This window comes from Cydia strobilella, chromosome 4, assembly GCF_947568885.1.
Source record: "Cydia strobilella chromosome 4, ilCydStro3.1, whole genome shotgun sequence".
Classification (NCBI taxonomy): Eukaryota; Metazoa; Arthropoda; class Insecta; order Lepidoptera; family Tortricidae; genus Cydia; species Cydia strobilella.
In genome coordinates, this window is record NC_086044.1 from 7,625,559 (window position 1) to 7,649,042 (window position 23,484).

At 37.9% G+C, this 23,484-nt stretch overlaps 4 protein-coding genes across 4 annotated transcripts in view; 1 reads left to right on the forward strand and 3 right to left on the reverse strand.

The window, feature by feature from the left end:
• LOC134740947 (zinc finger protein 729-like) overlaps positions 1-5,281 on the reverse strand; it is a 46,412-nt gene extending 41,131 nt beyond the window's left edge. The window contains exon 1 of the mRNA XM_063673608.1: positions 5,205-5,281. The gene's annotated coding sequence lies outside the window, so the exon portion shown is untranslated. The remainder of the gene's footprint in view (positions 1-5,204) is intronic.
• A 3,493-nt stretch (positions 5,282-8,774) lies between these two features.
• Positions 8,775-21,202, forward strand: LOC134741004 (uncharacterized). The gene is made up of 5 exons (XM_063673722.1): positions 8,775-9,040; positions 9,484-9,684; positions 10,360-10,506; positions 11,563-11,674; positions 19,147-21,202. Exons 1-5 carry the CDS (start codon positions 8,888-8,890, stop codon positions 19,572-19,574), a joined length of 1,041 nt encoding a protein of 346 aa, XP_063529792.1. The 5' UTR covers positions 8,775-8,887; the 3' UTR covers positions 19,575-21,202.
• Positions 12,246-16,866, reverse strand: LOC134740959 (trichohyalin-like). Its single transcript, XM_063673634.1, has 2 exons — positions 16,773-16,866; positions 12,246-15,215 (listed from the first exon to the last, which is right to left on the reverse strand). Exon 2 carries the CDS (start codon positions 15,207-15,209, stop codon positions 12,498-12,500), a length of 2,712 nt encoding a protein of 903 aa, XP_063529704.1. The 5' UTR covers positions 15,210-15,215; positions 16,773-16,866; the 3' UTR covers positions 12,246-12,497.
• LOC134741015 (uncharacterized) overlaps positions 21,203-23,484 on the reverse strand; it is a 40,593-nt gene continuing 38,311 nt past the window's right edge. The window contains exon 5 of the mRNA XM_063673742.1: positions 21,203-22,010. Within this exon, the coding sequence (XP_063529812.1) occupies positions 21,765-22,010 (246 nt within the window). The 3' untranslated portion in view covers positions 21,203-21,764. The remainder of the gene's footprint in view (positions 22,011-23,484) is intronic.

Here is a 23,484-nt window from a genome sequence, read left to right on the forward strand (position 1 = left end):
AAACTAATATTAACACTCATCAATAAGTATTCATGAATTGGAACAAGTAAAAATTTAAAAAAATTGGAAAAGTAAAAAGCACTAGTTCGCAAAAACTAACTTTCCGGACGCTAAACAGCCACGAAAAGTAGCACTTTTTGAGCAACTGTATTAAAAACAAACGATTCGTTCTGGCCAAAAATATGTAATCATATACATAGTTTTTATATTGTATCGTTTTGGAACTGAGGTGTAGTTATTGGTGTCTATAGTAAACATCAAATCTTTGTAGGTATATGAACAACATATCATTTTAAGAAAAAAAAACGTTACTTTCTAAGGGCAAAGATGTAGGCCACAATAAAGGGCTCACTATTACGGCATTAATCAATTTCACCGACAGTCTCGCCCTTCACTACAGAAAACTACAAGTACCTAGTTTTCTGCTTATATACAGGGTGAAAAAAAAAAATGGGCCCTGGAGGGAAAGTGCCTTAAAATCTTAAGCTAGCACATTTTACTTAAATGAAACATTCTTTTATTTCTAAAAAGAAACAAAACTGCATTCAAAGATTCTGTGCCCCATTTTTGGCGTGTTCAACCTTTATCCAACGATACCCGATACAATGTAGGGTTGAAGCGAAAAAAAATTAAACCCCCACTTTACGTGTAGGGGAGGTACCCTAAAACAATTTTTTCTAAAGATTTTATTGTACGACTGTCGGATTTATTGATTTATATATCCATCTAAATTGCAGCTTTCTAGCACCAACAATCACGGAGCAAAGCCTCGGACAGACAGACAGACGGACGGACATGGCGAAACTATAAGGGTTCCTAGTTGACTACGGAACCTTAAAAAGCGAAAGTAACTGTGTGTCTATCTGTTACCTCTTCACGCTGAACCAATTTAGATGAAATTTGGTATGGAGATAGTTGAAAGCTCATAGAAGGACATAGGATAGTTTCTATCAATTATCATCATTCGTCATCCCGCGCAGACAAAATCGATTTTCATCAAAATCGCTGACAGATTGATTTAGATGATTATGACGCCCAGTGGTATGATAAAGTGCTTACGCTTCACGTCAGAATGTGTCGTTATCTACCGTAGATAGATATGGAGTAAGATTACTGCATGCAAATGGATGGCTATACACTATTACACCTAATATAGAATGTCAGGGTACTGCATATTTCCTCATGTCAATATAAAACCGGCCAAGTGCGAGTCGGACTCGCGCACGAAGGATTCCGTACCATTACGCAAAAAACGACAAAAAAATCACGTTTGTTGTATGGGAGCCCCACTTAAATATTTATTTTATTCTGTTTTTAGTATTTGTTGTTATAGCGGCAACAGAAATACATCATATGTGAAAATTTCAACACTCTAGCTATCACGGTTCATGAGATACAGCCTTGTGACAGACAGACAGACGGACAGCGGAGTCTTAGTAATAGGGTCCCGGTTTTACCCTTTGGGTACGGAACCCTAAAAAAGTCCTGCTAGGCGCCATCCATTTATTACGTAAGATGATTTGGGGTGGAAGGGGGTCGAACATATCTTATTTTTCCTTACAAGGGGGAAGGAGAGGGTCTTCAACTCTTCATAGTTCTTACGTATTAAGATCACAAAGATGCGTTTTTTTTTCTAATTTTTATGAAATTACGACAATTAAAATAATACTTCCACACTATCAAACATGGTGCAGAGTTAGCTTAAACGGGCTCCAATCTCCAATAGGTACCTTTGTAGGTACAAATAAACATTCCAAAAATAAAAACTGTAATAGATGTCATATATTAAAGAAAAAGTGACGAAGCCCTCCAGTGGTGAAGGCCGGATTCGAACCGGCGTCTTTAGCTATCGCGGCTAACGCCATGAACCCCTAGGCCACCCCGCCACGGCGGTGCCCGTCCGAAATTTCTTGACTATATGCCATCTTAGTAAGACTAGGCGTCTTTGACCAGCTCTAAGGGCAAGCAGTGCGCGCTTGCACCTCCTAAACGAACTTAAGCTTAAGTTGTAGCGAGAGAGACTGGTGCTGCCATCTATGAACAAGTTTGGGAACAAATCAAATTATTTTATTAAATATTTTGATTTGTGTTTTTTAAGTAGTCACACTACTATATATAAATTAAAAACTGTAATAGATGTCATATATTAAAGAAAAAATATTTTTTTGAAAAATTCACACTAAATTAAACCAAACGTGTACTCATTTTTTCCTTTAGATTCTTACGTAATATAGGGGGGAGGGGGTCAGCCTATTCTTATTTTTTCTTACATAGGGGAGGTAGGGGGTTAAAAACTGGCAAAAATCGTCTTACTTATTAAATGAATGGCGTTGGCGCCCTACTCACTAGCGAGTCACTTATCATTTTCGTTATGCTAACTCTAGTTCCTTGCATGAGCACTTTAAACATGTTTTAAACTTACCTACTCTTGGTTGGTTGCTAACTAAAACCATTGACTTATATATTACTTCGTAAAGACGGGCCTTACAGGCCCATCCCCCATTAGTCGGTTTTTGTTTTTCTTAAATATGATTGAACAGTCAAGAGAGCCTTTATTACCAGCTGGTGTGGTAAAAAATATAATACTTATATAGGATGTAAATACATATGTATGATTTGAGTAAAGTGGTAGTCAGAATCAGAATTATATAGAGTACAAATTACAGCAGTTCTAAAAATAGTTTGAATTCGGATAGGTGTGTTTTTTAAAAATGTACCTACTTAAATAAAAAAATATATACCTACCTACATTAAACACCTACCATTTAACGAAAACATAAAAAATCTACCATAGGTCTAATGGGGTCCCTTTGTTTGACATAATAATTGATTGTCATATTATCATTAGTCATAATTCTGATACTGTTAACTTTCAGGATTTTCCTAAGGTTATCCTATAGATAATTGGTTAGGTTAGGTTTGTTTTATGGCAATCCTGAAAAGTTACGCGTTTCTGAGAAAAACCAAATTATGACTAACGAAAATGTGGACAAACAATACATTATGAATTAAAACTTTATGGGAAACAGTAGAGACCCTAGGTCTAATATGTAGGTACTTAGTATATGTATGCCTGCAAACATTTTGATCGCTCGTAGACAGGGGAGGAGGGATTGTTGTTAATGGCAATGATTTAAATACAAAACCACGTGACACGGAAGCCTTGGTTCGCGACTCAAACCCGCACTTGACCTGCTTTTGATCACAATACCAATGCCACGGACATAACTAATAGCTTCTGTGCGCTGATATGAAACAGTGAATGTTAGCAAAATGAGGTTTTTCGAACCCGTGCGAATGACAAGTTTACCTAAAATTGAAATTTCCTATTCTCACATGTGGAATTGTCGACACGAAATGCCAATGATAATGCATTGATTACGCTGATTTATTGCGCTGCTCTCAACTCCCAAGTATGTACCATTGCAACACGTGTGTGAGCACGACACACTAAGAAAAATCTTGAATTGACATTGAATTTCTGTTCCCGAATACGGGCCCGTAAGTGTGTTATCTATAATAACATCCGATTTTTCTTCAACGTAGAGTAAAGCAGAAGATTTAGCAAATCCTGGTTGGAAGTCCCGGGTCGTGCACTCCTGCGTGGAGGCGACCGACCCACCCACCCCCAACTTTCACTCTCATCGGGCCCTCGGCCACGGGTGTTATTCTAAATGTACCAAATTTAACACGAGTCGAACGCTTAGAGTAACATTGTTATCTCTGATTACGCATAGTTAATTGATACGGATCTCGAGGTCACAGTTTTACTGGTCAGCCTAACCGTTGGTCTCATCCATGGTTGTTAAGCAATAGATAGGAACACACAGCCAGCTTCGATGCCGCCAGTGCCCACAGGGTTATATCCCTTACCATCCCGACGTAAGTGTGAGTTTGGCGAGAACTTGAATGGTGCGAGGCCGGAATCATTTTAAGCGGTGCGTCTAGGGTATTCTTGACGCATCAACTAGTTTTAAAAGCTGTACAGTTTTCTATAAGGTTTAGATTAGCGTACGCGGTTGCGTGGCGCGCAAAGTACTCTGCTTCCGAAGAGAAGTAAGAGAACCAGGCCCCGTATACAACATGCCAATCGCTAACGCTACGTATATATAGCGAACGAAACGCAACTGTCGCTGTCGCACTAATATGGAAGAGTGATAGAGACACAACCCCTGAGGGGACGAAATAGGGAGGTCCCGTCGGAGCATCATAGCAATCTACGACTCTAACGTAGCCTAGGCGGACTAAGTGTGAAAACAAAACTGAAGGTAGCACGAAGGAAGGTAGGTGAAGGAATTAATTGCAGAGCGGTAGTTACTTGGCAACTATTATTAACTGTGAAAACATTTAAAGATATGTGTCAATCAGTAAACATAAATTATAAACATGGGCATACTTATTACTTATGCTATTATCAATTGCACGCTTTTGTAACCCGATCCGATATATGCCTAGGTTATTTACTTCATTGAATTGCTTGCAAATTCAGCGTCAATTATTGCTTCAAGTAGGTACGGTACTTACTGTGCGTGTTGTAGAAGCACAACCAGCTAACACATAAATATATCTAGACGAGTTACCTATTTATATTACTTAGGAACTGGTACGTAGGTAGGTATAGGTAAGTTATTTATCATCATGTGGCTAAAAATGTCAACCAACAATTTTATAGGTACAGGTACAGTCGTACATAGCAGAGGAAAATTCAGCAGCCGACGCTATTGTACTGAGTGATCACTGATCTTATTGTTTTATGGCTTTGGTGTGCGAGTGTTGCGCTTTAGCTGGTCACAGGACATACGGGTACTTCGTGTGCTATAGGTATGTAGTTGTAGGAAACGACGCAAGAGCAGAGCAAAGACATAGACAGTACAGCTCGAGGCCGGCGGGCGTCGCCGCGCCGCGCGTCTGTCGCCGGCCGACGGCGCGTGCGACCCTACGGCCCACGCAATAAGGCCCATAACGCCGCGCGCGCGGCCGACCTCATCGCACCGACCGCCGGCAAGTAATAAATATGTAACACTGATAAACCCCCAGAAGCGATGACCGGCGTATTTAGGAATTCTCGTCTAACAAACAACGCGGGTCATCGCGCCGTCGGGATAGACGCCGACGACGTCGCACATCGGCTATTTCTGGTCGCTAAGCAACAGGATCGCGCCGAAATAACCGTGCGGTACAGTCACGTGTGGTGTGGTACGTACCTGCAGCGGGCGTAGTGGATGGTCGCGGGGACGGCACTCGAGTCGGAGGCGCGCGGCGGACTGGCAGACTGGCAAGTGGAACGCGGCAGCACGGCGCGGCGACAGCGGCCGCCGCCCGCGCCCCGCGCGTGCATTCCGTGCGTCGCCGCCGTCGGGAGCGCTGCCGCTGGCATCAGCCCGTATCTCACGCGCGAGCCTGTCACCTCTGCGTGACCCTCCCGACCCTGCCTACCCGGCCGGCCGAGGTCGTCGTTCCTGCCTTTAACAACATACCTACGTGCTAAAGCTACTCTGCGCTGTTTCGATTTCTTGTGTTCTAAATGACGTATTAACTTTTAACCATATCACAGACATATAATCTATATATATATAGATTATATATATATATATATATATATATATATATATATATATATATAAATGCATATATTATACTTATAACGAGTTTGCATCATTTACAATTAAGTACTGATACCTAACATGTTCCTTCACTACACTGGATCTACTCGAAACTCTAATAAAACTTACTTTATTTCCTTATATAAATACGTACCTGACCTAACCTATACGTACCTAAGTATTAGTTATAATAATGGTAACATCCATTACGTAAGACTTACGAAGATAAGTGAGTCTTGTTTATATTGGAGTTTGGAGTACCTACAACTTATAAGACAGGTGGTTGGTCTGTGGGTAAAGTCTGATCTGATCACTACTATTATCAAATAAGTACATACTAAAACGCTTCACACAACTAATAATGGGGTTGGCAACTGTCAATTGGCGCCATCATAGCTTGCCCCTTTTTCTATGAGATTTGGCTTAAATTTGACACAATTGATTTGATTGGCAGGGCAAGCTATGCTGGCGCCATCTGCTAATTATTACGATCGGCCAACCCCATTCAGTCGTCCTAGCTGGCATCCTAAACTAGAATTCTACCTTCAAGAAAAACAGCATAGGTACTCCCATCTTAAAGGCCGGCAGAACACTTACAACTAGTTACAACCCCTCTACTCCCTCTGGTGTTGCTACTTGCTACGGTAATCGCTGACCATCAGGCGAGTCGACTGCTCGTTTGCCTCCTAACTCCTATCCTATCATAAAAAAACTAAACCTTGTTTTTAGGGTTCCGTACCCAAAGGGTAAAAACGGGACCCTATTACTAAGACTCCGCTGTTCGTCTGTCCGTCCGTCTGTCCGTCTGTCCGTCTGTCCGTCTGTCTGTCTGTTTGTCTGTCACCAGGCTGTATCTCATGAACCGTGATAGCTAGACAGTTGAAATTTTCACAGATGATGTATTTCTGTTGCCGCTATAACAACAAATACTAAAAACAGAATAATATAAATATTTAAATGGGGCTCCCATACAACAAACGTGATTTTTTTGCTGTTTTTTTCGTAATGGTACGGAACCCTGCGTGCGCGAGTCCGACTCGCACTGGCCGGTTTTTAGTTAGTGCAGTCACTGACTCCGTACCCAAAGGGTAAAAACGGGACCCTATTACTAAGACTCCATCACTGTCCGTCTGTTGGTCACCAGGCTGTATCTCATGAGTATCGACACACGATTAAAACTAAAAATGAAGATGTATAAAAATACCACAAAATGTATTTATATATGGACAATTATGGATAATGATTTTTTTTATTTGCATTAATTATTTTTATATGATTTTGACCCATGATCTTTCACTGATATGCGTAATATGCGTTAAAATTTTTAAATAACTAACGAAACCGTCAACGCCATTTATTCGAGACAAAGATAGATTTGATTCGAGAGTAGGTAGGAGAAGGTAGTGGCGCCATCTGATCGAGAATCAAATTTTCTTGATTTTCGAGGCACATTTTTTTCCTTAGACTGTATCCATCTATGTAAACAAAGTCTCTTTCGTCCGTCTGTCCCTAAGTCCCTAATCCCTATGTATCAAAATTGTTATTGATAACGTCAAACTGCGCCATCGGGCTTATGGAATGATCGGGCTGTTTAAGATCGAACTAGTTTATTAGATTTGTTACTACTTTTAAAATGGGGTTGGCCGGTCGAAATAATTAGCAGATGGCGCCAGCATAGCTTGCCCTGTCAATCCCTAGAATGAGGGCTAACGATGAATTCGCCGCTAGGGGCGCTAGTGTAGATGGTGGTCAAAGATAGATATAACTCCGTTACTCTATGATGGTGGTCTTTTCCATAGTTCGAAATGTCAAATGTCACTTATCACTTCAATGACTGACAGCTGTTCTTTAGTCTTAGTCATGGAGACTGTATAAAGGAGCCAAATCTCTATGTATGAAAAGTGTCCATCAAAAAACAGTTATTAGGCGGCGCCACCATACACCGAAATACTACCAAAAACAACCTACGTAATTTGGTCGGGTTATTTGTTGCCTTATATGGTTCATGTTATACTCATGTCCCAGAGCCTAACTAGCGCCACCGGAGAGATTAGGAACTATTATTTAAAGCTTAACGCGGTCACTTTTACAACAATTCTGCCATAAGAGATTGCGATCCTTTCTATACCATCCATAGTCTTAGTCTTTTGCATGGATGGTATAGAAAGGATGCCAATCTCTTATGGCAGAATTGTTGAAAAAGTGACCGCTTTCAGCTTTAAATAATAGTTCCTAATCTCCCCGGTGGCGCTAGTTAGGCTCTGGGACATGAGTATAACATGAACCAACAAATAACCCGACCAAATTACGTAGGTTGTTTTTGGTAGTATTTCGGTGTATGGTGGCGCCGCCTAATTACTGTTTTTTGATGGACAGTTTTCATACATAGAGATTTGGCTCCTTTATATAGTAAGTAAGTAAGTAAATATTCTTTATTGCACCAAAATTATACATTTTACATACATGTAAAACTACAAAGAAATATTTAAAGAAAAAATAGAACCAGGTAACAACAGGCGGTCTTATCGCTAAAAAGCGATCTCTTCCAGACAACCTTTGGGTAGCAGGAAATGTAGAACTCATACAAAAGTCAACAGGTAGTGCAAAGAGCTTAAATATGGAGACTATTAAACACAAACACACATACTACAATTACTACTTATACATATAAGTATTAAAACGAAACCTAACACACAAATAAATATACAATACAATATATATATATATATATATAATATATATTTATACAAGCATATATACAATATATAAAATGGCAACTTAAGGCAGAGATAGAAAGTATAGTTTTAGCTGATTTTTGAATATGGGGAGAGATTTAGCTAATCTCCATATATATAGTCTCCATGGTCTTTTGGACCACCATCAACAGAGGCGCCAACTGGTGAGCAAAAAAACGATAGCCCTCATTGTGTCAAATTTTTGTTTTTTTAATGCCCTGGATGCCAGCCCTTTAAGCCAAATCTCATCGAAAAAGGGGCAAGCTATGATGGCGCCATCTCTGCAAACCTTTGACAGTTGCCAACCCCATTAGTAGATTTGGTATTGCTACTCATCTTTCATAGATGGCGCTGTTGCACATAACATTGTTCACGGTTTTGAAACCAATCAGACGAATGTCGTGTTTACCGCCATAGTGCGAATTCAACAGTGCTGAGTGCAGAATTCAACAATGCTCTTTGGTGCGAAAGTGTGAATGTGAAAACAAAGTGCGAGTTGCGGGCGCTTCTTTGTTTGTGATTTGATTTGTTATATTACGGATTAATACAATGGAAGTTCAAGTCACCCACCTTCAGAACCCATTTTCATTCTTTTTAAAAAAAAAGGGTAATGAGAATGATCGACCACTTAAAGATGAGGATCGGTGTCATCTGCAGAACACCTATTTGAAAAAACAGTGGTCGGATGTGAACCACGGAAAAGTAAGTACGTTTTTTGTCTTTCATGCTCTTGGACATAAGCGTACTAATTGTATTCTGAAGCCTACCTACAACAGTGTCTAAAAATCTTAATTTTTCATTAATATGATTGAATCTAACTGAAGCTACGATCTCGTCAGTCAACTTACTTTTAGCGGCTTTAGCGATGTGCATGAATACCTCATGGTTTTTTTTAAAGAACTCCCGTAGTTTTAACACAGCAATTTTTTTAATAAATGGGGCATTTTCTATGAAAAGGGACCTTATTGTCGATGGCGCTTACGCCGCACAGCGCCGCGCGGCATTGTATTTATATCGGAGCATCGTTAATAATGGCGTAAGCGCCATCGACAATAAGGTCCCTTTGTATAGAATTTCTTGAGATCCCATACAAGTTTTTCAGTAACCTAAACAGAAAGTTCTACGTTTTTTTATTTTGTTTCTAGTATGTTGCTGTCTGGCACAATAGTAAATGGATCCGTGGTATTGTGCACATGGAAACCCAAGTTTTAATCTGGTTGGTTGACTATGGGTACTATGTACGACCAGATGAAAGCATGGTCTATGTGGATTTGGCTCTGGAGTTTAAGAAACTGCCTACAAAGGTGTTTGAAGCCAGTATTCATGGAGTGGTACCAAAGGATATAGTATGGATTTTTTTAAATCATTAATGGCCGCCCCCTAGGCTTGGGCCTACTGGGCGTTAGGGCAAATCTGCCACTGAGTTTACGGTCTAATATAAACTTTGCTGCATCATAACTATTACTTGTGAATAGGCACCTACATAAAATACCATAATTTCTTAGACACTCCTTGAATAAACTTTATTAAGTGTTTGAAATAAAATTGAGATTAATTTTATTTTGAAGAATCCACAACTGCTAGCATTATTGGTTTTGATATGAAATGAAGCATATTTTGCTCAGTATTAAACTGATCTTTATACAACTAGAAAACGAATGAAATTATCTCTGTAATAGGCTGGAAGCCATGGTCACTTTTTAGGGTTCCGAACCCAAAGGGTAAAAACGGGACCCTATTACTAAGACTCTGCTGTCCGTCTGTCCGTCCTGTCTGTCACCAGGCTGTATCTCATGAACCGTGATAGCTAGACAGTTTAAATTTTCAGATGATGTTGCCACTATAACAACAAATACTGAAAGTACGGAACCCTCGGTGCGCGAGTCCGGCTCGCACTTGGCCGTTTTTTTTTGTATATGACATCCATTTTAATACTGAAAGTTACAATACTTCTTGTGTTAGCTTTTTTCAGGTCTATAACCTACATACTAAAATGTATTTATTCAAATTTAAATTTTCAGGGATGCACTAAATATTGTGCGATTAAAGGTGTCATTGCCACCACCTGGAATGATGGATCCATCAAAAACTCCCAGAACATAATCAATCAAAGCAGGGCTATTTATTTTGTGCCCATAGCCCTGTTGTGCACTAAAGGAAATGATGTTGTAAGTACAGAAACCTCTCATACGATTCACTCTATTTAAATTGTACAATAGAGAAATAAAAAATTATGAAATGTACACTTGAATGTGAAATTAATAAACACTAACATACTACAGAAATTAGCCATCAATAATTTTTAAGAGAAAAAAACCCGACTTCATTGAAAGATTATTGTTGATGGTGCACAATTCAATACAATGAAATGAAAAAGGGTCCGGGTCTAAAGTCTGGGTCCAGGTTCAGGTCCAGGATCAAAAAGCGAGGAAGCCCTCCAGTGGTGAAGGCCACCACCAACTCACCACTGGAGGGCATCGTCACTTTTTTTTTATATATGACATCTATTACAGTTTATAATTTATATAGAGTACCTATGGTATGACTACTTAAAAAAACACAAATCAAAATATTTAATAAATTAATTTGATTTGTTTCCAAAGTTGTAAATTTATATTGTATAAAAAAAAATCTATTGTGAGACATATTTCAAAATATTTAGATCAGTACGGTTTTTACTCACTATTATTTTTAGTCGCTTTTGGCGACACATCCGAAACATGTCCCCAAAAGCGACTAAGAATAATAGTGAGTAAAAACCGTACTGATCTAAATATTAAAAAAAAAATCTTTTATTCTTAACTTTCCTGATTTATTTTTGAAGTATTATGCGGCTACTTTCAGTTTTTTTTAGTTATCAGATTGACAGATTCGAAATTTAATTGAATTTACAGTATAAGTTACATTACAACATAAGTTACATTATAAGCTTTCAGTTTATACCAAAATTTTCAGATTCGGATATAGAATGACAAAGATATTGGGTGCGGACGAAAAAATGCAAAGTGATGCAATACTTTTGCACGCGAGACGCGAGTGTAGCGGCAACAGAAATACATCATCTATGAAAATTTCAACTGACTATCACGGTTCATGAGATACAGCCTGGTGACAGACAGATGAGACAGACAGACGGACAGAGGAGTCTTAGTAATAGTAATAGGGTCCCGTTTTTACCCTTTGTACCCAAAGGAACCCAAAAATAAACTTTTCTTTTGTTGCAGGTGCTTGGAGACCTGTACGTGGACACTCCTAGCCAAGGCATGGTTAACTTTATTGACCTCCTGGAGCTGTGGCCGGTGCATCTGCAGAGGAATCCGGCGGTCTACATTCAAAGTAACAGCAATTGCATTTTATTTTATGAAATTATTAGATGCAGTAGGCAGTAGGCAATAGGCATTCTCAAATAAAATTGGCACAAAAAACAATTTTAGGAGCTTTTCTCGTCAAAAGACACAATATGAATAAAATTTTCATTTTTTTATAATTTTACAGGTTTTACAAATTGTCTATCTATGAGCACCTAACTCCTAAAGGCTTGGCCAAACACACGGCGAGACGCAGCGCCGCGTCCGCGCCGCGTGGACGCAAGGGGCCGGCGGGACGCAGTCTGTTTGACGTTAGCATGGGCGGCGGTTGCGCCACGCGACCGCGGCGCTGCGTCAAGCCTTGTGTTTGGCCAAGCCTTAATTTTTAAGCAGGCAAATGAAATCAATATCTGTATTCTGTACCCCTACTGTAAATTTTATTCGATAGCGTGACGTGACGTACGTGCTTGCGATTAGTGTCATTTTGTATGGGATTTTGAATTTCCAAAACGTCCCGCTTGGCGCGCTGTTTAAAATCCCATACAAAAATAGACATAACGCAAACGCGAACGCACGTCACGCTATCGAATGAAATTTACGCTAGGGGTTCTGGCAAACAAATTTTATTTTTTATGTTTTTTATAGTTTCCTAATTATAATTGTTTTTTTTTTACAAAACGCGAGGTTAAAAGCCTGTCAGACGTTCTCATCGTGACTTGGTGCCATTGGGAAGCCAATAAGGCTAATTCTCACAAATCCACACTTATAATTTTTGTTTTTCTAACAACTAATAACTGGACGGGGTAACTATCATCTTCTGGTGAATTATTTTCAGTCCCTGATTGTTTCTCTCATTCTTTTTTGTCTTTCCTTCGTTGATAGCTTCTCTTAGATTCTTCCCTCCATTTCTTCCTCTGCTTTCTTTGCTGTGTAGATGTCATCTCACTTATGGGGACTACTTTTTTTCGCGCTATCCTTTTTTCATATTTTAGTCTGTTTTTCCTTTGATATTCCGCATATAATTCTGGGTTGTTTTTTATTTTTTGGTACCATAATTTCGCCTGTTCTCTCTTGTTGGTTAAATAAGCTTCTTTATTCTCAGCCACATATTGCTTCTCCCTTTCTTTTCTTTCTTTCAGTTGACATTTTCTTTTTGATTCTGCTCTCCACTTCTCTCTTTGCATTTTTTGCTGTTCTCTCTTTTTGGTTAAATAAGCTTCTTTGTTCTCTGCCACATATAGTTTCTCCCTTTCTTTTCCTTCCTTCATTTGTTGATATCTTCTTTTTGATTCTGCTCTCCACTTCTTTCTTTGCCTTTTTTGCTGACTGGGTGTCATTTCATTTATGGTGAGAATTTTTTTTTGCGCTTTCCTGTTTTCATAATTAGTATTTTGTTTTCTTTGATATTCCGAATATAATTCTGGATTGTTTTTAATATAATGGTACCTTAGTCTCGCGCGTTCCCTTTTTTTGGCTAAAAGTTCTTCTCTACTCTGTTTACGTTTATCTTTTTTATCTTTCTTTGGTTGACATATCTTCCTTTTTTCTCTTAAGTTCGTCCTTTGCATTATCTGCTGACTAGATGACATTTCTTTTGTTGGGGTATTTTTTTCTTGCTCTTTGTTTCTTTCATATTGACTTAGATAATCCAAATTCAATTCTGAACTGTTGTTAAGACTGTCATTTAGCTCCTCGCTTTCCGTCTTTATGGGAAAAACTTCTTCCCTGTTAACTTCCACTTCATTGTCACTTAACTTTTCCCTTTGCATTAGATGCTGACATGATGTTATTTCGTTTGAGGGGACATTTTTGTCTTGCGCTTTTTTCCTTTCATAGTTTCCAATATCACTCGAATTAAATTCCGGATTGTCATTGATACTTTGGTAGCCTAGGTCCTCACTTTCCATCTCTATTGTGAAAACTTCTTCAGTGTTCTCAGGTTTGAGGATTTCGTTTTTATCTTTATCTGGTTCGTACGTTTTATTTTTTTGCTGACAAGATGTAATTTTTATTGTAGAAATATGTTCTTCTTGCTTTGTATTATTTTCGTGTTCTCTCTGATAATCTGAATTTAATTCCAGATTATCATTAATGTCTTGGTAGTTTACATCCTGACTTTCCGTCTTTATAGTGAACACTTCTTCGCTCTTCTCAAAGTTAGGTATTAATATGGTTTCTATTAAATTAACGGGATAACTGTTATCTTCTGGTGAATTATTTTCAGCCCCTGATTGTTTATCTCTTTCTTTCTTGCCTTTCTTTCGTTGATATCTTCTATTTGATTCTTCCCTCCACTTCTTCCTCTGCTTTCTTTGCTGTGTAGATGTCATCTCACTTATGGGGACTACTTTTTTTCGCGCTATCCTTTTTTCATATTTTAGTCTGTTTTTCCTTTGATATTCCGCATATAATTCTGGGTTGTTTTTTATTTTTTGGTACCATAATTTCGCCTGTTCTCTCTTTTTGGTTAAATATGCTTGTTTATTCGCAGTCACAGAATGTTTCTCCCTGTCTTTTTTTTCTTTCATTTGTTGATATCTTCTTTTTGATTCTGCTCTCCACTTCTCTGTACGCTTCTCTTTTTTTTCTTTCTTTGGTTGACATCTTCTCTTCCCTTCTTTTCTTAAGTTCTGTCTTTGCATTTTCTGCTGGCTAGATGACATTTCTTTTCTCGGGGTAATATTTTCTTGCTCTTTGTTCCTTTCATATTGACCTTGATAGTCCAAATTCAATTCTGGATTGTTATTAATAATGTTATTCTGTACTTCCCCTTCATGGTCTCTTAACGTCTCCCTTTGCATTTGACGCTGACAAGATGTCATTTCGTTTGAGGGGACATTTTTGCCTTGCGCTTTTTTCCTGTCACGGTTTCCAATATCACTCAAATTTAATTCCGGATTGTCATTGATACTTTGATAGCTTAGGTCCTCACTTACCATCTTTATGGTGAAAACTTCTTCAGTGTTCTCAGGTTTGAGGTTTTCTGTTTTATCTTTAGCTGGTTCCAGTCTTCCCTTTCTTCCTCCTATCTTCCCCGTTTGATTTTTTTGCTGACAATATGTCTTTTCTATTGTAGGAATATGTTCTTGCATTGTATTATTTTCATTTCTACTTTGGTAATCTGTATTTAATTCCAGATTATCTTTAATGTCTTGGTTGCTTATATCCTGACTATCTGTCTCTATAGTGAAATCTTCTTCGGTATTCTCAGGGTTAGGTAGTAGTATAGTTTCTATTAAATGAACGGGGTAAATGTCACCTTCTGGTGGACTATTTTCAGCCATAGATTGTCTCTCTCTTTCTTTTTTCTCCTTTATTCGTTGATTTCTGCGCTTTCTTTCTTCCCTCCATTTTTCCCTCTGCTTTCTTTGCTGTGTAGATGTCATCTCACTTATGGGGACGACTTTTTTTTGCGCTAGCCTTTTTTCATATTTAAGTCTATTTTTCCTTTGATATTCCGCATACAAGTCTGGGTTGTTTTTAATATTTTGGTACCATAACTTTGCCTGCTCTCTCTTTTTGGCAAAATATTCTTCTTTATTCTCAAGTTTAAGTTTACTCATCGTTAACTGAAACGAAAATAATGTAGGTATTAAATAAAATAAAATTTATCTGAGTAGTATGTAGATATAGTAGCAGTAATTTAATAATTGGTCCAAAACACAGCTATAACTATTAGCTGTGTTTATGACCAATTAGGATTTCCGTGTAACGTATAATGGGGTTGGTTGGTGAAAACCTTTTACAGGTGGCGCCAATATAGTTTTCGCCTGTCTATCCTACCAATATCAATTATGATCCAGATGCTAGGCCCTTTAAGCCAGATCCAAAAGAACAAAATTAGAAACAGGTTTACCACCTATACTGGCGCAATCTATAAAAAACTTTGACAGTTACCAACTCCATTTTGTGGTACGAGTAATCAGCAGTTTTACAAAGAAATAATTAATATAGTTAGTTACTATAAAATATCTAAATCACCATAATTGTGCCTATAATATTTGAAGATTTTACGTGATATTATATCCTGACTCGATGAAAATAGGACCAAATAGGAAGTACCTACCTACTCATTCAAGTTTCAAACAAATAATATTTTTCTTTTTAGAAATCGGGGAACCAACACCTTATTCCCCTCCCTCCCGTTCCCCGGGGAACGGGGAATATGAGTATTAAGGATAAAAAATCATAATAAATTCAAAACCTAATTTTCGAAGTCGGATAAAAATTGGAAAGACAGTCCGTCTAATATGACTAATAGCCATTATTAGTGAATTACAAGTTAATATATCGTTCACCTGTTTTTTTTAGCGTTTCGTACCTCAAAAGGAACAAACTTCTAAGTTAACGTAATAAAAAGATACGGCCGTTTATGCCGCAAAAAACGTATAAGTATTTCGATTGACACTCAAGGGAATCAGAATTTATAGGGTACTTTCCGTTGACCTAGAACTATGAAATTTAGCAAGTAATCGTCTTACGTACACTACAAGTAGAGGTAAAAATCTGAATCTGTCTTATTTATCAAAAATAAATAAAGTGAAATTTGTACGGAACCCTTGGTGGACGAGTCCGACTCGCACTTGACCGTTTTTTTTTAATTTATCGACTATAGTATTTTTTGAACTCGCTAGGTAGGGTGAGGGGTGTAATCTCCATATACATAATTTAATAACCTAAAACGCCAAATCTCGCAAAATAGTATTGAAATTACACCTGTACTGTCAGTATAGTAACAAGTTATTGTTGCAATCCGCATTAAAAATCAAGTTTAAGGAGGAACATTGCGCGTCAGAATTTAGGGACACAGACACAGGTATAATATCTATTATCAAAGACCTATGTAATTATCTACCTAGGTACCTAGATTAACTAGTAATAAGGGACAGGTAACATTAAGCATTTAGTTAATTACCTAATGGTATAGATTTAGCTTTAGGTACTTTAGCTAGTACTTAAATAAAAAGATTTTATACACAGTGGGTCGTTCGACGCCTGAAAACTATGTCAGTTGCCTGGCAACGTCACATTTACGACGATCGCGTTAGGTGAACCACCCAATTTGATTTAACCGATACGATCTTTAACAAAATAACTAAACCAGAAACAATAAAATGTGTACTTACTCGTTAAAAACTCCCGTTCGCATAAGATTTGTGTTTGTTTATTATGGAATGGACGGCACAATGACGACGCGTCACTCCGCAGTGTCAGCTGAGCTGGCGACTAAAGAAAAGATATCGCCGATATCGGTGTACGGGGGGCGGGGCCCGGGGGTGAGGCAAGCGGGACGGAATAGCGCGCTTACAAAATAATGTATATGTCATTATTCCATACATTTTTAGACAATGGTTATAAACTATGATAATATAAGCATGTTTTGTAAATAAAATAGTATTCTCGAGTACCTAATATTGTCTACTTGTTTTTAGGTTTCCGTACCCAAAGGATTAAAACGGGACCCTATTACTAAGACTCTTCTGTCCGTCTGTCTGTCACCAGGCTGTATCACTATCATAGAACCGTGATAGCTAGACAGTAATTGAAATTTTCACAGATGTATTTCTGTTGCCGCTATACTATAACAATACCATCGTCAGGTGACAAGCAAAACTCACTAATTACTGAAAAATAATTAAACAAAAATCAACCTTATTCGGATAAAAATACGGTTTACTATGGCTATGAACTTGTGGTGGTACTTAGTGACTTTTACTTGTCACCCGACGAAATACTAAAAAGTACGGAACCCTCGGTGGGCGAGTCCGACTGGCATGTCCGGTAAGTTTTTTAACCTACCCTACCTATAATAAAATAATGGATGTCACTGCGTGATGAGCCCACGTGAGCATTGAGAGGGCTCCGGTAGGCGATAATATGGTAATAAATTATTAAGTACTTATGAAACCAAAATAATGAAATGATTAATTATATTTGATTATATGCTATATAATTGTTACATATTTGCTGTGACTTATTTTTCAAACGTGTTTTTCAATAAAAATATAGGTACGACAATAGCTTACCTTCTTTCTGATGCTAAAAAAAACGAAGTAGGTAGCAGGGATGTTACGTACAAAACCACTTTTATCGGAACCAAAAACGGAATCGGAACCAGAATCGGAGCCCGAGTCAGTACTGCCAGTGGGTGGGTACACATAACACAACACATACGAATAGGGTGCGAATAGGTATTTTTAATTCAATAACAGGAATAAAACAAAACAACTAGTTAGTGCAGCACGTAGCAAGCGGGAAGATGAGCGAATGACAGGTATAAATCATGTCCCGCCGCCACGCTAAGCTTTGACATCCGATTCAAAAGTAACGGAACCGGAACCGAAGCGGATGTGTAATACCAATCGGAAGTTCCGTCTAAACGGAACCGGAACCGGAGCCACATAACAGCCCTAGTATAGAGGTTTCACGTGCGCGTTGTTGTAATGCATGCGTTTCTTGAGGAAAAAACCGGCCAAGTGCGGGTCGGACTCGCGCACGAGGGGTTCGGTACCATTACGCAAAACGACAAAAAAATCACGTTTGTTGTATGGGAGTTAGGAGCCCCACTTAAATATTTATTTTATTCTGTTTCTAGTATTTGTTATAGCGGCAACAGAAATACATCATACAGGCAAAATTTCAACTGACTCACGGTTCATGAGATACAGTCTGCTGACAGACAGACAGACAGGCGGACAGTGGAGTCACAGAATAAGTAATAGTATTATCATAGTGGAGTCTTAATAATAGGGTCCCGTTTTTACCCTTTGGATAAGGAGCCCTAAAAATGATGTCCCGTTTTACGTCTTTTATGGGAAAGCCTTTTAATCTACAATACAATGTAGATTCTACATATACAGGTATTACTGTCATTGCAAAAAAAATACCAGAGAATGGTGTTGTGTGGACTAGGTACTTGGAGGCTTATATTAGTACATGTACAATTGTACATAGGCTAAGCAATAGCAATATTAGGTGTAGTTAAATGGTGGTAGAGTGTGGGTCATTCATTGGCGTATAATTCTACATGAGCGCGAGCTAGTCCAACGATTAAAAAACCAGTGTAAGTGCGCTCTCCGATAACGCGCGTTTGTTACGCATCTCGATGACACATTTTAGACTGGTTCTATAGCGTTCGACTCGCCGGCACTCAGTAACCGTGAGGGACCGCACCAGAAATCGCAAACAATTTTTGTGTTTGTTCATTTTGAACCTTATTGGAATCTCCAGAGTGGTAATTCAATAACCGGTTAAAGCGGCCCAACCATTTTTTATGCAGGTAAGTAGCACGCGTGCGGTTTCACTTACAATAGACAAAGAGTTATCCCTTAGGGGCCAGCTTAAAAGCTAACGACTATAGTTATACATACTTAATATAAATGTCAAATTATACATACATATCTTAATATTAAACTAACAAAGAACTTAAGTTAATTATGACTTCTATGTAAATATAAGCATTCATTCTTTATTCACTCCTCAAATTTATATGCGTTCCAGATATTTCCACGTTTTATTCGAGCCGGCGTAAACACCACGCATGCATCCTCAAGCCGGTCATGCCGAGAGAACTACCCGTGGTGACTTCCGCCACCATCACTGCCAACCAATACGAAACCATCGTCAAAAACGCCCCGCAGCTCGAACTTGCCGACAAGTCCGACAACACCAGCTCGGATGAATGTAGCACTGTCGTAACCAACAACCGCCAGCATAATTATCTCACGGCAGACGAGATTGAAGAGTACTCGAAGAAGTATATCAAAATCAATGGCATACAGCATAACGTTTTAAATATAATAATTAACAAGTGCCACGATTTGAGCATGTGTGAAAGGTATAAGGATAAAAAGTCTGTCGGAAGGGCGACTACGCGTCATTCTACTTTCTGTGGCAATCAACGCCGGCATTTGGATGAATCCGAATAGTTTGCCTAGACAGTTATTGCAGGCGCTACAGTCGCATGCAACCTCTAGCTTTCGACTGCAGTGCCTACAAGTGTTTAAGCAGATTGCTTATCCATTGGCAGGGCATTAATTGTTTTTAATACTAGCGATAACACAAGTCCGCCTCTCCTTGCCGGTGGATAAACCCTTTATGGAAGTTTTGCAGTGCAGTAATTGTGCAGTGATGTTTTTGTTTTTAAGGGGTCTGGGATAGTTTATTTTTCTGTGGTTATATATTGTATGTAAATAGGTACATAATATAGCAATACATATATGTATTTCTGGGTGCCTTATACTAAACATTTTGCCATTTATATGTCACGTTACAGTGTATAAAAGTTATTTGTTTACTGAGCTTATCAAGCTACTTATTTCATTTACATAATTATTTTTAAGTAGGTACATTTAAAAGCTGGACTTTTATTTTCTAGTATAACAATGAAGCATGCGTTAACATTGCGAAGGTACTTTAAGTATGGTATTTTGGAAGCTACTTCATAGGTACCTTTTCTTCTTATTATGATAAATAGACAGAAAAATCTGTTTGTAGGTTTTCTGTCAGTACTGATTTAGATTCTATGATGGAAATCAGGGTTTTAAGTGTTGTAAGAGATCAAATAATATAAGGTCGACTCTTTAATTATACTTAGGTATTACAATGGTTTAATAGGTTATAGTTAACAATTAGCGCTGTTGGTAACGAGATGTTATAATTTTGTTTAATAGTATTTTTCAGTTTTTATTTTATTTTGTGAGGATGTTAGTCACATCCTAGTTTAAGTTAAATGTTGAATAAATGTTTAAACCTGGTGCTTTACCTGCTTTCATGCAGATGCTGTTACAATAATATATGTGCCATTTTCAACCAAAGGGTACTTATTGTCGCTTGTCAGTAGGGCGCTATTTCCATATAGCTTCAATTAGAAATCAACCTTATCGACAACCGACAATGTGGTTCCTTTAGGTTGAAAACGTCACATATATTCAAGCAAATTCAATACGTTTACGAGTATACAAGTTATACTGAGTGAGTATACATATAAGTATGTAATCAGTTGTGTCTATACTTGTGGCATTAGACGTGTGACGTGTAGGTAGGTATGCCTATGTCTGCACAACATATAATGTTTTCTTATAAGTCTATAAGAACTTATAACCAATTATTGTTTATCGAGAGTAGACTATAAGTTTGAGAATAATATGCTATTTTTTGTTCCTTAAGACTTGGTCTTAAAATTATCCTTTAGTTTGGAATACTTATACATATATTTAAATAAGGCGAGGTGTATCTATGCTGATTGGTGCGGTGTTCAGGGAAAAACTATCAAGTTTTATCTAACATTTAAACAGTAGTTGTTACTTTTAAGTTAAATTGAGTACCTACATATAGTGTAGCCAAACTGGAAAATGTTTTATAACATTACACAAAGTTCGCTACAGTATTGTCTATAAATCACCACCAGCCTGCTTGATTATACCTGTTTACAAATTACAATAAATAACACTCAATATAGAGGTACAAACCCAATACTACCTCAACTACACTGAGTGTTGCGTTTTTATTAAACTAAAAAAGTAAAATGGCAAAGTAATAAAACAAGTTGAGTATCTTTCTTAATTTTATTTTATATACAAATAAAAATGCGCCCCTAAGGTGACACACTAACTTCAACTTATTTGATACTTAAATTAAATTTACTGTACAAAATATTGTACAATGTAAAACGGGCAGTGTTGCTGGGAGTTTTCGATGTCATACTGTATGGCAAGTTGGACAGTATAAACGGGCCTTTACTTACAAATTCTTTTTATAAAAAATAATTTTATTCTCTGTCGGTAGGCCCAAAAATATGACAATCAGGAATTTAATTTTCACATTTTTAATGTCAACCGTATTTAATTGCTATATGACCACATCTTAGTTTCGCCATAGGTATCTAACTGCGGACATAACGTACCCGACAACAATGGCTACATTGGCTTGAATCACAGTAATGCAACTTTTTAAATTATGGATGGACATACATAGATACATAGTAGTAAAGTTGCGTTTGACCTTAAACATTTTCTATGTGTGTAGCGTGTTGATCACAGTACCATTAGTGATTACGGTAACAGTTAGATAGCTCTGATTAAAATAACTAAATATTAGTAAGAAGGCGGTTTGTTTGATCACAGACGGAGGCCAGGGTTGGTGCTGGCGACGTAGTTGAGGAGTTCCTCGGAGTCCTCGCAGACGACGGGCTTCTCGTGGTAGCAGGCGACGTCGTGCCACGCGATGCCGTCGTTGTACACGTTGTTGAGCACGGACAGGCACGACTCGGCGGTCTGGTTGATGTCGAACTCCGCGTTGTCGGGCTGTGGCCGCTTCTTGTGCCCGGTCTGGGACCAGGGGTTGTAGCCCCAGCCGTTGGGGATCTGAAATAGAAACAAGAGCGACATAAATATAAATATAAAATAATTGTACATTATTGCAGAGACCGGGAAAGGGCAATTCGTGGATGAGTTTCGATTTTGTCCGACAAAGAAGATGAATTCACGTATTGCTATTCCTACCGAGGCATATATAGTGCTTTTCTCCAAACATGCAAGGAAATAAGGCAAAATAATCATTATTATTACTACAAAGATATAAACAGAAAACCGGCATCAGGAAAAGTGTCAGTTGAACCCTTAAAACGGAAGAAAAAGACTAAAAATAGGACTTGCAACTCGTGAATCTAGTGACAATTTTTCAGAAACAAGTGCAAAAGAAAAGTTCTCAGATAATTACTTCAAATCATTTTAACCTCAAAAACACGAATAACGGTACACAAACACGTTGTCACAACATACAAAGAACTTTTTAACCACAGTGCCATCTGTTGGCAAGTAACAAAACAACGTGAACCAGCATCAACGTTCAACCCAAGCTTTCCGCGTACGCGCACATTACCAGAAGATTCGGGTGATTATCGATAGAGGGCATAAATATAAGCCTAAACAATGGATCAGATCCTGCAAACTCTAAGAGATATCCAGCTGGACTTATCTAAACAGAAGCAAGATATGAAAGAGATGGAGAATAATATTACGGAATCTATAAATAACAATATAGATAGTAAATTTAAGCATATAGAGGAAAAAACAAAGAACTTGGAATTAAAAATCGATCAACAACAAAAAACTATAGACATTTTAGACAAACAACTAAGAAGAAAAAATGTCATATTTTTTGGAGTTGAAGAAAAAGAAAAAGGCTACGAAAATCTACTTTCTATCATTTTAGAAATATTAAATAAAAATATGAATATATCATGCAAAAAATGGGAAATTGAAAATGTGATCAGAATGGGGAAAAACACAGAGAAAATTAGACCTGTGGCAGTCACAATAACAACTATGAGCCGAAGAATAGAGATATTGAAGAACAAAAAATCACTTGAAAACACTGGAATCTACTTAAAAGAAGATTTCTCCCCTGCCATATTACAAAAAAGAAAGGAATTACAGGAAACCTTGAAAAAAGAGAGAGAGTCTGGGAAAAGAGTAGCTCTACACTACGACAAGATAATTGAATTAAAACCCCGCAGCTCAGGAGCTCACACACCCACCGAAAGAAATACTAATAAGAGGTTTTTGTCTATTTCACCTGAAGAATCGGAGAAGAACCATCGAGGAGACAACAACAAGACGACAAAACAAGCACCGAGCACAAGCAATATGAACAAAATACCAAAAAGAAATAAAAGAAATATCGAGTCATTTGTAATTCGTGAACCAAAAAGTACAAATGCCAATTCGACTTTAGATAAGTAACATACTACAAACTCCGCCCGATAGCAAGGAGCAGCGCCCCTCCAAAACGTACTCCAGAACGAATAACAAAAAAAAAAAAAAAACATTAATGTTC